Source organism: Onychomys torridus, chromosome 5 (assembly GCF_903995425.1).
Source record: "Onychomys torridus chromosome 5, mOncTor1.1, whole genome shotgun sequence".
Taxonomy (NCBI): Eukaryota; Metazoa; Chordata; class Mammalia; order Rodentia; family Cricetidae; genus Onychomys; species Onychomys torridus.
The window spans coordinates 80,022,808-80,037,343 of record NC_050447.1 but is presented as its reverse complement, the minus strand read 5'-3'; the positions used below and the strand labels follow the sequence as shown (position 1 = coordinate 80,037,343).

The 14,536-nt window shown below is 44.3% G+C and overlaps 1 protein-coding gene across 1 annotated transcript in view; it reads left to right on the top strand.

Annotated features, from left to right (window-relative positions):
- Positions 1-625: 625 nt before the first annotated feature.
- Positions 626-14,536, top strand: part of Prtfdc1 (phosphoribosyl transferase domain containing 1) — a 100,442-nt gene continuing 86,531 nt past the window's right edge. The window contains exons 1-2 of the mRNA XM_036186992.1: positions 626-737; positions 10,499-10,605. Of these exons, the coding sequence (XP_036042885.1) occupies positions 690-737; positions 10,499-10,605 (155 nt within the window). The 5' untranslated portion in view covers positions 626-689. The remainder of the gene's footprint in view (positions 738-10,498; positions 10,606-14,536) is intronic.

The following is a 14,536-nucleotide window of genomic DNA, read 5'->3' as shown; positions in this document are numbered from 1 at the left end:
GCTCTCTAATCGGAGTAGCCCAATTGCCTTCAGCTACAACCTGAAACAATCAGAGTCAAGTGGTAAATTAGATACAGTGTTTTGTTTAAAAAAAAAAAAAAAAAAGTTCCTGCCCTGGGCCCATCGGATCCCTAGGGTTTGGTCAGAGGAAATGCTTGCTTGTGGCTCTTTCCAACTCCTGGCAAGACGCCAGGAGCTGAAGCCCTCCAGGATACTCCAGCCCATTCCCAAAGCCCAAGACCGCTCAGCACTTGCCGCCTTTATGCTTTAACTTGGGACAAATGTGCATTTAAAACCTGGCTGGGAGGAGTCTTGGAGATTGCTAGCCTGGGGGCTGCAGCGACGGGCTTTGGGGTGGGGTGGGTGGGGGGGTACGACAAATGACAAGAGGCTGCATTCGCTCCAGAACTGTCCCACGTCCCCGCGGGGTGCGGAGCCGGCAGAGGGACAAGCCGCGGGCCGCCGGGGACGCTCCCCGGAGCGCGCTCAGGTGCATCAGGCACTGCTCCACAGCTGCTCCCCGGCCGCCTCGGGACTGGGGCTCGGCTGAGGTCGCGGCTCTCCCGCCCGCAGGCTGGGGGGCGGGGCGGCCCCAGTCCCATCCCCCGCGTCCCATCCCCCCCCCCCCAGCGCAGCCGGGCCTCCAGGTCCTCCCGGCGTCTGTCCTCCCCGCGTTCCCCACGAGAGACATGGCCGGGAGCAGTGAGAAGGCGCCAGACTCCGGGCGAGGCGTCGTGGTAAATGCAAACTCCGGAGCCCGGGCTCCCTAGCTCGCTCCTCTCCCCTCCCTTCGTAGCATCCCCTTTTAGCTGAAATACGTTCGGGCGAGAACCGGCCACCGCTTTGTTCGTCCCCCTCCGCGGAGATCGCTGCCCTCCTCGCATCCTGGCCTCCCCCTTCCTCCCCATCTGACACAACCTCTACTAACGTCGCCCCTTCGTCCCGAGTTCCCAGTAACTCCTCCCTTCCTCCCCTTCCTCGGGTGCCTGGCCTGGAAGCCTGCATGCTACCGGGTCCCCACTTGTGCTAGCCACAAAGAGCCTGGGCTGCGAGCTGGGGTCTGGGAAGACCCCAGCGTGCTGCTCTAGCGGCTGCCTTCTCACTTCAATGAGTTTCGAGTTTAGTTTTTTTTTTTTTTAAAAAAAAAAGGTACTGAGAACTCTTCAGGGCAGCCAAGATACAAAGTAGCACAAGTGAATGAAATCCGAGCTTTCAGTCTGGGGCGCGGCTCTGCAGAAGTCGGCGCCCAGAGCCTTGTCTGTGAAGGAAGACAAACTGAATGTGTGAAATATCCAGTAGTGTGTCGAGATGGGGGGTGGGACCAGTTCCGAAACTCTTCAATTCTAGGGATCATTCAGGTGTCAACCAGAGGGTACCCACCCACCTCCCAGAATCAAACTCCAGCGGAGGGTGGTTATGACTACCAGGACTGATGTGAAAAGGTGTGAGGGTGGTGGGTGGGGCTGACGTGTCACTAAGCCTCTCTTCCCAAAGTGTACTTCGCAGTTAATCTGTTTATGGAAATGAATGGATTGAATTAGAACGAGGGGGTTGGGAAGGAAAAGCCTCTCACTTAAATAGAACTGTTCAGGTTGAAATGTGGGGTTCAGCTCTTAATTTAACAGCAAGTCCTGCCTTTCTTAAAGCAGGGGTGCCTTTAGTCTGGTTTTACTGTTGGAACAAGACAGGCTCTTTTTCTTGGAATGTACATTCTAAGGGAGGGACATAGGCAAGCAGTGTGAAAACATGTAGCCAAGATAATTCGGACAGCCTGGTGGACAACCGGAAGGAAAACAGCTACTGGAAGCGGGTGGGGAGCAGTGTCTTTGCTCATAGGATCAGAGTTGCCGAGACATTCACCCAAGACCTGAAGCATAAACAGAAGGTAACCATGTGGGGACCCAAGGCCCAGAGAGACACATGGCAAGGGTAAAGAAGATATCATTGTATCTGATTTGTGTGTTTACAATAAAAACATTCCAGTCGCCTTGGGGATGGTAGGCCAGATGGGAGGGGTGTGAAAATATGAAAAAGGAAATCATGAAATTAACTCCCTTATTAAGTCTATATATAACGCACACAGCTCAGGTTACCCTGTAGGCAATGTGAAATTCATACTTGAAACTCCAGAATGTGACAGGGTAGACTTGGAAAACCATCAGCAGAAGGCTGGTTAATATTTGGGGGATAAATGAATGAAGTGAAAATGGAAGAAATAAAAACAACTGTTGAGAACAGATGCCTGTGGAAAGCCCCCAAATGTGAGAGTTACACTGTGGGCACAGAGCCAGACAAAGGGACCACCAAAAATGAAGAGCTGGGTGGGAGAAAGCAGAAGAGTAGATGCCTAGGAACACAGTTGGGTGGAAGTGGATTTGCCAGGGTCCTCAGATCCTCAAGAGTGTCAGATGCTGCCAAAGGAGCAGGTAGCATGGGAGTGGGCAGGAGGCCTTTTGTGTGGAATGTCTTTCAAATAGCCACCCCCAGAATGCTACCTGTACCCTGTATAGTAAATCCTAGATGCTTCTAAAGAACATGATCCGGCAGGCGGTGTGGCTCGGAGCATTTGCCTTGCATAAAATCCCTCCCCACCACTGATTATTAAAAATCAAAAGGAGATCAATCTAGATGTAGGATGGGTAGATTATGGAAGTCTAAAAAGCAAGTGACAGAACAGTGTAAATATAATCGTCTCATCTATTAGTGTCAACAGAGGTCTTCTAGTGAGAGACGCATGACCACAGCAAGGGTGTGTAAGGAGAGGAGAAGCTGTGTGCACTAGCTGGTGTGGAGCTTGGGCCCCAAGAGTAGTTGCTATACTGTACAAAGTGCCCCCAAGGTTGGCAATCACCAGTGTAGGATGGAAATGCCCCCCCACGTATGTTAATTTCTCCAGTAGAACTTGGAGAAAATTCAGCTGCTGAAGAAAGGAAAGGGTTAGGAAAGCCAGAGAAAATAAGTGTGCTAGCAAAATAGAGAGCTCTTAAGGATGGGGTGAAAAAAGTCAAGAGGATGTGATAACAATAAAAAAAAAACTAGTAGGAAAATAATAATAAATTTAAATGATTTTAAAAACGGGTTTATCGGGCACTTCTTTTGAGTTTTTGTCAAGTCCTTCCTTTAATCGGAACAAATCCGTAAGTAGGTACCCAACACTCTCCATTTTACAGAAACAAAAGATGAGGGCTCTGAGAGAGGACGTAAAGCCTCACGTTATGTAGTTAGGCTAGGCACATAACTAGCAGGCAGCAGGCGACAGCCGCAGACTCTGAGCCAGCTTTCAAACACTTTGTGCTGCACAGAAGCCCGTCACTCCAGAGGCAGGGCTGCTCTGGAGGGCGGGTGGGCTTAGGGGACTGTGTTGCTTAATGTAGAATTAGGAAAAACTGATTGAGTGGGACAGTTGAAGGAGCTGCAAGATGGAACAGTTAGAAAGATCAGGAAGGCAGGCTTTTGTAAAGCATCCAAGGTGTTTAACAGTGACTAGGAAGGTAAAACCAGGTCTGGAGAGCTATGGTGGCAAAGTTAACAGTTAGAGGAATATGGAGCTGAAGGATCTAATTATGACACGGCACAATTTGTGTAAGAAGAGAGACTGCTAAGAAATCTAAGCCACTCATGGTCCGGCTCTGCCAGATAAAGGATACCTGAACAGAGAAGTCTCTCCTTCCAGGGAAAGGAAATAAAGGTAAAGACCTGCTGCTCTAGATGGCAAAAATAAAGGATGGCTGAGGTGTCTGCCCAAGACAAGACATTGAGTGAGTTCCTTAAGGCTCAGGGGACATGGTGGAAGAGAGGGCAGAAAGAATGTAAGAGCCTCAAGATGGAAGGGGGCTGGGAAAGAGGAGGATGTAGGGATGGGAAGCATGAACTCACAGTAGCTAGGTGTACTGATATGGGGCCCACAGAAGTCAGGCCCTCCTAACAGTCAGCTGTGAAGAGAGAAGGAACCCACAGGAATTTATCACATGCTGCTGATCTGTGGGAAACCCACAGATTCTGGGAGAGGGGCAGGCACGATTGTGTACCCACTGTGGAGCCCGCCAGGCTCTGATGGTAGGTCCAAACTCAATGTCACACAGGTGACCCTGGTTAAACAATACAGGACACTAAAGAAAACCAAAACAAATAGAGGAAAGGTAATTATAGGGAGGAGGGGTTGGCTGGAAGGGGTCAGAGAGAAAAGGAAGGAGGGTAGGTCCAGAATGCATAGTGCACACATAAGAAAATGTGTAATAACAATTCACTAATTAAAAAGTTAAAATGGGTCTTATCTGCAGGTGACTTTCAGGTAACACAGGTAGGAGGGGCATTAATGCATTATAAAGAATAAATAGTAGCATACAATAATTGCTAAATGAAAAGACGTAGACTGAGTTCAGAGAGCTTGCTCAAAGTTGGGTCACTTGGTTTGGAGCTAGTAAAGTCACCAGATGTGAAGTTGATGCTTACTGATTATTTCTCAAGGAGATAAGATCTTCTCTGACTGCCTGGCTTTTGGGGGTCAGGTTCTTAAATATCATTCTCTCTCCAGTTTATGCTTTACTGAAGTGTTGTCAAACAAGCCATAGTTGGTACCTGCCCAAGTAAGTTTGGGAAAAGATGAGACCAATCAAAGTTACTGTTGAGTTTCTGTTACGCTCGCTTAATTCTCTCCTTCCCTTGTGTCTATGCTCATTCCCATGCGGATGGAGTGGCAATATCTGAGAATAAATAAGAGGAAGAGGAATAATGCAGAAGAGGAAGGCATTGGGATCCAACCTGTCCTGTGGCCTGTTGAGCTCTGTCACTGCATTAGCAGAAGAGCGTGGGACCTGCTTTCAGCACCTCTGGTGTGGTGTTCTAACATGGTTGAGCTGGGCTCTGGGGCTGGGCCGGCTGATGTTGCTGTCCATCCGTGCTGGCAACAGTCTGTCTGCAGGGAGAGTAGGCCCAAGTGCATGGAGCTCAGAGGTGGACAGAAGCAGACTTGAGCTGCCTCCCATGTGTTTCTGAGCCATTTTTCTCTCTGGGAAGAAGCAGGCTAAGGAAAAAGAAAATAGGTTGTCAATGTAGCTTTAAATGCGAACAAGAGAGTCAGATGGGTTCTGGATTTGGACGTAGTATAAAATGACTCAGTTACTGTGTTCGTCATTTCTCCAGCTTGGAGATGTTTTTGCCTCTTTGAACAGAGAAAGCATTGTGTGGAATAAACTTAGAACATGTTATCTGTGATCCTGAAACTATTTAAAGATTTCTTTGTTTTTCATTTTTTTTTTTTTATTTTGTTTTGTTTTAAAGCAAGTGAATCCATTACCTAAGGTTCAGAGCTACCCAGCATCCCTCCAGGGATAGACTTACTCATTACACAATCCGTGTGCAAAGACAGTAGAACAGACCTGGAGCCTCTTTCTCTGATTGTCTTATCTCCTCAGTGGAATCACCATTTCAGATTAACTGCAAATAATGGCCACTTGTGATTGTGAGAACAGTTTTAGAGAAATGCATTTCTACCAGATTTAATTTTACTGCTTAAGCTAGGGTAGTAAGCATTTAGCAAACCACACTGAGGCTTTTCCTTAAATGAGTTAAAACATACTTATATAAATGATTCTGAGTTATATAGACAACCGATGCTTCAGTGTAGTTACATGGCTAATGTCATTGCATAAGCACTACAGACCACTTGCTAGTGAGGCTTATATTAATTTTCTGTCTTATTTAACCTTCACAATAGCCATGTGAGGCAGGCATTGCCTTTATTTTAGAAACGTTGATGTGTCCAAGGTCTGGTAGCTAACAGACTTGCCCCAGAGGAGCTAGATTTTGAAATCGGTGATATCTACCATTACTCATGTTGCTCTGAGCTACTGATTGCTCTGACCATTTTCACGTATAGATTTGTTTCATAATTTTCTTATCATCTTTTCCTGTCCTTTGGCATACATGTGTGTGTGTGTGCGTGGGGGGGGGGTGCATTCGTTTAGTGCTTGTTACACACTCACTATTTGATGTTAGGCACTCCATAGGTTTTATTGTATCTTAAATAAAAGAAAGTCAGGACTGGGCACAGTGGCACACATCTTTAATCCCAGCACTCAGGAGACAGAGGCAGAAGCAGGTGGATCTCTGTTGAGTTTAAATCCCAGTCTGGCCTGCATAGCTCGTTCCAGGATAGCCAGGCCTACATAGTGAGACCCTGTCTCAAAAACTAACGAAAGAAAAGGAAAACAGGGTCTCCTAATCTCATGGCAGTAAAAATCAGAGGGAAACATGACCTTGACATAGAGAGGAATCTCTGTGATTCAGAGCAAAGCTCTGTAAGGATTTGCATGAAGGGAGGAAAGAGCTCAGGAGATCATCAGTGTTGTGAGCAGATGAGCTCCAGGAAGTAGAATGGATAGCATTGTATGTCTAGAAGGAAAGCCAGAAAAAAAGTTCTTGGTGCCAGGGGCTCTCACAGAGGCTGTATGCCATTCAGGTGCAGCTGTTAGGTCACTGGGCAGCCACTCTGGTGTTAGAGGTTACAGCAGACTCCTGGAATTTTCATGGTGAGATCCAGTTAGGCTCTGTACAAGTTCACCAGTCACGCCAACCAGCGTGCTGGTAAGGTGCAGCAAACACGACACTTTTTGAGTGTGCAGATGGTGTACATCTTTTGGCTAGTGCAACAGCTCTGAATCTCCAGAGCTTCGAAGAGTAGTTATTTCTATCTAAGCAGACAAACTAAGGGTTAGAGTTGGAGTTCTGAGGTAAAGACAATCTCATTCATTCCATTCTTCAATATTTTTTAGTACTCAACAGATCTCAGATCAGTGGTCTGGGCACTAGGGATTGAACAAAGAGTAAGATAAAGTCTCTGCTGGAAGTAGCTCACATTCTAGAGGCATGAGACAAGTCAGAACACACACACACACACACACACACACACACACACACACACACACACACCTAGTAGTAATGCATGCTAAGAAGGAAAGTAAAATTAGATATGAAGGATACAAAACTGGGATGGGAAGGGAGGAGAGTGCCAGCTTGTATTTGTGGTCAGGAAAGGCCTCTCCATAAAGATGACCATGAACGAAGACGGAGGAAAAGAATATGCAAGCCATGTATGTGGTCATGAGCACTAAGAGTATTGTAGGCTAAAGAAATAATGAAATACTACACATTTTCAGCAGATTCAATCAGTGAGGAGAAAGCTGTTGGAGCAGAGTAAAGATAAAGGGCCAGCGAATCAAGAGAGGGGCGTTCCTGTGGGCCACAGTGGGGGCTCCAGGTTTTAATCAGCATGTGATGAGAAGCCCTTAAAAAAGCTGGAGTAAGAGAATGTCACGGTGTGAAATTCACTCCTCAAAGCTGGTTACAGCTCCCATGGTGGGAGAAGCCCACCCACCCCGGCGGGCAGGCTCGGCCATTTCCGCAGTAGGCCAGGATGAAATGATGGCTGCATAGGCCCAGGTCAGGGTGGAGAGGGAGCCTTGGCGCTTGCTCAGGTGTGGTCCTGCTGGCACTGGGAGGGAACTGAGGAGAAGATGAAGAAGGACTGGGTGCCACAAAGATTAAAGGGAGAAAAGAAGCCAAAGCCAAGGTCTCAGTCTGAGGAACTGGAAGAATGTGTTGAGATAGGGAAAGGATAAATTTGGGGAGAAATAGAATGAGTTTGGTCTGGCTAGAGACCAAAATTAGGATGGGAGTGGCTTGGGCTCTACCATAAAACATTTCTTTCTAAAACCTGAGTCAAAGGGAATTGGTTTTGAGTCTTTCATCCAGAGAAGGGTGGGGAGTGGGGTGGAGAATGTCTCAGTACAAGATGGAGTGGCTGGAATGGACTCTAAACCAGCCGCAAACAGACAAAGACAGAGCACAAGAATGGAAGGTGTGGAAATGTCCCCAAAGAGCCGGAGGTGGAGCCTTTTCTAAAACAGAGCCGCAGGGAACCCCAGGGGAATAGGCTAAAGGATCACAACCTGAGAACAGTCAGCCAGGCTTCCAGGAAGAAGTGAGATTGACCTGCGCTTCCAAGAAGGAGGTGAACTTTGGCATAGAGACGGAAGGAGTGGGAAGAAACAGAGCAGTGTGTAAGAGATGAATGAAGTCAGAGCTGGGAAGAATGAGGTGTCCTGGGGACCCCCCAGATGCTGCAGGATTTGAGGCCTGCACCATAGAATCATATGCCTGGTACTGCAAATACAGCCAAGAACCCATGGTTGGGGAGAGATTAGGCCACAGTATTGAATTTTTTTAGTTATTTTTCTAAATGGACATACTATCAAACTGCCCTATGAATTCCTATCTCTTGGACTTGGCCTGGTGGTGCACACCTTTAATCACAGCACTCAGGAGGCAGAAGCAGGCAGATTTCTGTGAGTTTGAGGCCAGCCTGGTCTACAGAATGAGTTCTAAGAAAGCTAGGGCTACACAGAGAGACTCTGCCTCAAAAACAAAAACAAAACAACAAACAAACAAACAAATCATGTCTCTCTACCCATAGATTAGTGCAGCTCTCAGAACCCCTCAGAGAGATTTGTGTGTACTGGATGCCCTTTAAAGCAGAGACAAAGTACGGAGAATGAGTGGCTGAGGAGTCCGCATCCACAAATAGGACCTCTATACCACACCCCTTCCCCCTAAAGCTCAGGAACCATCTCAGAAGAGGGAGCAGAAGTGTAAGAGCCAGAGGTCAGGAAGGACCAGAGGGCACTATTATCTTTTGCACAAAACAGGACCACTGCAGTCATGACTGTGGTCGCCTGCACACGCTCAATCCAGTCAACTTTTTAGCTTGGAGAGGAGTGGGCTCCTAAGCCCTCACCCCTAGTCAAGGAACTAGTGACTGCTGATGGCCTTTGGGAGAAGGAGAGTCAGTTTTCTCTAAGGGTATAGCATCTAGTAGATAACATGATCCAGTGGATGAGGCCCCACACCCATGAGTATGAGGGCAACACAAATTGGACTCAATGAGTTGGGGGGGGGGGAAGAACAGGAAATTGGGAGAGGTGGTGGGTAGGGAGTCAATCTGAAAGAAGCTAGGAGGAGGACTTGGGGTGAATATAGTCAAAATACATAATGTACATATACAAAGTGTTCAAAACTTAATAATACACACACACACACACACACACACACACACATACATGCACAGAATCATGACTAAACTGGAAACCAATCTGAAAGCAGGGGCTAGATGTAGAAATGAGCTAGCAAATCAGGCTGGGTCTGTATTATAAAAGCCCTCCATGGCTCAAAGCTGGACAGGATAGTCCAGACAGGGTGGAAAACAAAGAAAGAGAGCTATGAAACCTTATACAGAAGGGTTTTCACGTACAACATTTTTCATTATTGTATCCTTCTTGTTTATGTGAAAGGAAAAGTAACTTTCACCTTCATTTTTTTCCACATCTTGTTGTTATTCTAACCAAAAAACAAAAACAAAAACAAAAAAACACTTTGTACATTAAGTCTTAAGCAAGAGAAAGGATTACTAGCTTGCTATCAGTCTATGTTCTGTGAATAGGCCAGTTTTCTTGGACCACCACATTCTAACTAAGGAAGGCTGAAGTTCCTTAAAAAGAATATCCTGTTTTAGTCTTTATTGAACAGATGGGGGCACCCAGAAGTCTGGGTCTACTGTGATCCCGGGATATACTTTTCATAGGTAAACCTTCCCAGGCAGATGAGGCAACTCACTGTGAATAGGAATGCAGAATATATCATAATACTCTTTATTATACAATTATAAATGTGTATAATATAGTCATGATATTTTTATAGTATAGACACAAAGTATGTGCTTATACATACATACTTCTTTTTACAGTGCCAGAGACTGAGTTTAGGACTTCAGACATACTGGACATTCACTCTATTTTTGAGCTGCACCAATATAGTGCTTTCATAAACACGATCTTCCACATAGTTACAACAGGTTAGCTCTAAGACATTGACTTTAGGGCCCGAGAGATGGCTGGGTAGTTAAGAGTACTTACTGCTCTTGCAGAGGGCCCAGGTTTGGTTCCCAGCACCTACATCAAGTAGTTAACATCTGTAACTCCATTCCCAAGGCATCAGATGCTCTCTGGCCTCTGAACTGGCTTTTGAGGATACTTGCATGCACATGGTACAATAAACTCATGCAGGCACACATACATAAATAAAAATAATAAAATCATTTTTTAAAAAGACATTAGGTTTGCATTTTTATATTGTATGATGCCAATAGTGGAACACACCATTGAGCTTACTACTCCTTTGTTTTATCAGGTTGCATAAATAATAACCTAGTTAGGAGCAGAGTACACTCCCTTGTTCTATCATAAACATATCTTGCATAAACAAGAATTTCTTACTAAGCTTTTCAGAGCTCAAGGGGAGACATTAATGTATTGAGATGTGCAGACCTAATCTCCCTGTTCAACATCATTCTGTTTTCAAATGATGCGTGTTTTTCTTATTATTTACATTTAAGAAAATAAATTAATCATGAAAAATACCATAATGGAACTACTTTGATTTACAGCTTACGGATAATTGGCCGGGCTATGACTTGGATTTATTCACGTATCCACAGCACTATTATGGTGATCTGGAGTGTGTGCTCATCCCTCATGGTATCATAGTGGACAGGTGAGTGCTGTGTGCTGGGTCAGCACTGCATTTGGGCGGCCTCCTCTTGTGTGACACTTATAGTACTGTTAGAGACTTTTCATGGTGGTAGGGAGAACTTCTATAGGGTAGCAAACTTGAACACGAGTGTGTGCCTTCACTGAGTGGTGTACGTAGGCATTTATTCAGGAAGATTGGTAAGAAAGATATACACATATAAGCTAATATAAATAATACTCTACCCCACCAAAAAAGCAATGTCCTGTACTAACCATGGAGCTGAGGATGGGAAAGCATGGCTTTGCACCCAGAAACATTTGTCTCATGCTTTTCACAGATTTTTGGTTTAACCAGGGGTAGTTAGGAGGTGAACTTTACTTTCACAGGACATGCTCTGAAAACCTGACCTTTCCCTGAAACGTTGCTTTCCTTTGGAATAGTGTGTCACTTGTGTATGATTGTGGCCATCTGTGGTAATGTTTTGAGAATAGCAGAATGTGCAACTTCAGACTATCTGTGGAGAGTAGAGGTATTTTCTTTCCTCTTCTAGGTCCTTCATTTCTAGTCCTAGACATCTCACCTCACTCCTGGTTTTCAAAGACTGCCTTTGACTCACCACCATGAATCTGGATTTGTAGATGTAGCCCTGTAATAGAACTGCCTCAGTACTTAAACTACGTAGACCACTCCTGTACTGAGACTGAATAAGTACATCTTCACACTCACATGGAAGACCAAGTCCTGAATCATCAACTCCTCAGAGACCCAGAACCCAGAGAAGAAGACAGTGGAGAGTGAAAAATTGGAGTCCCCAGGCTCACTCTTCACTCCATCTGTAGTCTATTGTTTTTTAATCTGTTATAGTCTGGTGAGGTTCAGTTTAACTCTGTGAACCAAGTCCTTGAAGCAAAAGAAACCCTCTAACTATCCACAGGACACTTTCCCAGATAATATCTTTCCATCAATCCCTGTCAGTAAGAAACAGATTTATCACTCACACAAATTTCTAGATTGTCTAAGATTTCTATTGGCTAAGACTTTTATGTTGTTTGCTGTCTCAACTCATAGTATATCATAAAAACAAGTTCTAGTTTGGAGTTTATCATGGCCTAAAATGGATTTCCCATGGCAACCACATTTGATCCTTAAAAAAATAAAATTTCTGTCAAATAAAGTTCAGGAATTATGCAGTTTTCCATAGTGCAAAATCTCATTAGCAAATCAAAGATTGGGGGAATTTTGCCCCCCCCAAATTTTAATGAAGGTTCTTGACTTAAACAATTATGTCAACTTAATGTGTGCAAAAAGTAACTTCATCTATTCACTTTTTCATACACCTGACAAGCCATTTCCCCTAGTATCAGTTTGGGAGGCCCTGTGTGTAAACAAATTCTGACTTTCCTCACTTGAATTTTGTGGTTTAGTTTACTGTGCCCTGATTGAAAGTATGATCAAGTCTGGGTGAAAGGACCCTAGCCCTTTCCCTGTATAGTGAAACCACTCAGTGAACTTGGTAGAGTATGTATTGTTATCATTTATGTCTAAAAATTCTGTATCAGTGGTCCAGGGTAAGCCCAGGATTTCTGTCCTCACCTTTAAAACAAATATTTGACATATTTTATAGACTGTGGAATTCACCCATTATGGGGGAATGATTCTATACTACCAGCACATTTTTGTGCTTGGGTCCCATCTCCACTATCCAGTCTTGCGATTACATTAACCTGCTACTGTCAGGCAGTTACTAATCAGCTTTTTTCCCCCCTGGAAATTTCTCTGAATGTGTCATGGAAATGAAGTCATAAAATATCTAATCATCAATCCAGCAGCCAGTGAACCTTTGGACTTCTAATTTGGGCTTGTGAACAATATTCGTACAATTGTGATATGGGTGGATCTTTTTTTTTTCTCCTGGATAGAGTCCTTGGGGTAGAATTCTGGACTTCCTGGTGAGTTTCAAGAACTGCAGGTTGTTTACTAAAGAGGCTGTGACTTTTCCAGCCTCCCTAATGGTTCAGCAGGACCCCAGTTTTCTCCACATATTTGCTGACACATTATATTGTCTGTCCTTTGGATCACAGACATCCTAGTATGTATAATAATATCTCCCTGTGATTTGAACTTATACTTTCTGAATCATTAGTGTGCTTATCGGCTACCCCTATTCTTTTTCTGTGAGGGTTAAAAGTGTTTATCCAAGCCCTTTGCCAGTTTCCTTGTTTGGTTGTTTGTCTTCCTGTTGAGTTATAAAAGATATATATACATTTAAATTATATGAATATGTAATTATCTATATTAGATACAAACCTTCATCAGGTTATGATTTATAAATATTTTCCCATCTGTCTGGCTCTGTCATTTTTTATTGGAATCTTTTGAGAATAATGTATATTCTGCTGTCTAGTGGGGTGCTCTACACAGATAAACTGGATCCAGCTTCTTGATGGTGGCTCAGTTCAACTTTTCCCTTGTTGATGTTCCGACTGCTGGATCCTCTTGGTAGAGGGGGTGCAGAAGTGTCTAAGTGCAGTGGTGGGTGTGTCCATTTCTCCTTGTTCTGTCAGTCATCTGGCATCCTTAGGAGAGCATACATTTAGGATTTTTATGTTTTCTTCAGGAACTGACAGAGATCACTGAGGAGGCAATGACCTTCTTTAGTCCTGATCACTTTCCTTACTCTGATGTCTATATTCTGACTGACAGTGAGATAGTTGCTTCAGCTTGCTTTTGATTGGTATTAGCATGCCATGCCCTTCTCTTTTGCTTTAATCTGAGTCTTTACATTTAAAGTGAGATTTGTGGGGGCTGGGGAGATGCTCATTTGGAAAAGTCCTTGTTGTGCAAGCATGGGGATCTGAGTTTGAGCCCCGGAACCCAGGGAAAAGGCTGGTATGGTAACCTATATCTGTAATTCCAGCTCTGGGGAGACAGAGACAGGCACGTCCTGGGACTTGCAGGGCATCCAGCTTATCCTAACTGGTAAGCTCCAGACCCACTCTCAAACATATGATGGACAGCTCCTACGAAATGATACCCGAGGTTGACCCTTGGCCTCCAAATGTACATGTATGTGTATATATATGCATGCACGCACCGCCCCCCCCCACATACACATGCATATGTGTACATACACACACATACACTGTGGTATGTATACACACATGTGTGCATACACTAAATAAACAAATGTAATGAAAAATTTATAAATTTAAACGCCTCTTTGTAAAATCATACCAGATACCCTGATGTACAATCTTTGGGTGATCAAGTTTAGGTAAACGCTACCTGAAAACATAGCTAACATTCTATGTGTGCATATATAAGAACACTTAGAAAGTGTAATATAGAATATATACCACATATGTAGAATATAGAGATTATAATATTGTTTATGTATACATACATAATTCAGTTTGTCTATTTTAATCTAATCCAACTTTAAATGCTAGTGTGGATTTTTTTAAGAACATGCTTGAGATTCTACCTCTGTTCAAGTTTTAGTTTTATGTGGGGAGTAGCTAGCTATGCCCTTGTAGACATGGAATGAGTAGAAACCTGTGAAGATAGTTCCAATGAGCTGCCAGGGGCAGGCCAAGGCCTGTTTATTGCCTTCAGGGAGCATCCTCCATATTGGATTTCACCCTTTATTGCACCTCTTGATGTTGTATGGGAGCATCTTTCCCATATGTGGTGTGCTCCTTTGGTGATAATATGACTTTTTGTTGTTGTTGTTGTTGTTACGTTGAACTTGACTTTTCTTCCAATGTAAAGTGAGAGAGTCACTCCCTGTATTAGGATTTCTTTTGCTGTGATAAAACTCCAGGTCCAAAAGCAACTTGGGGAGGAAAGGATTTATTTCACCCTACACTTCCAGGTAACAGTCCATCACTGGGGGAAGTCAGGACAGGAACTCAAGCAGGGTGGGAAATTGGAGACAGGAACTGAAGCAGAG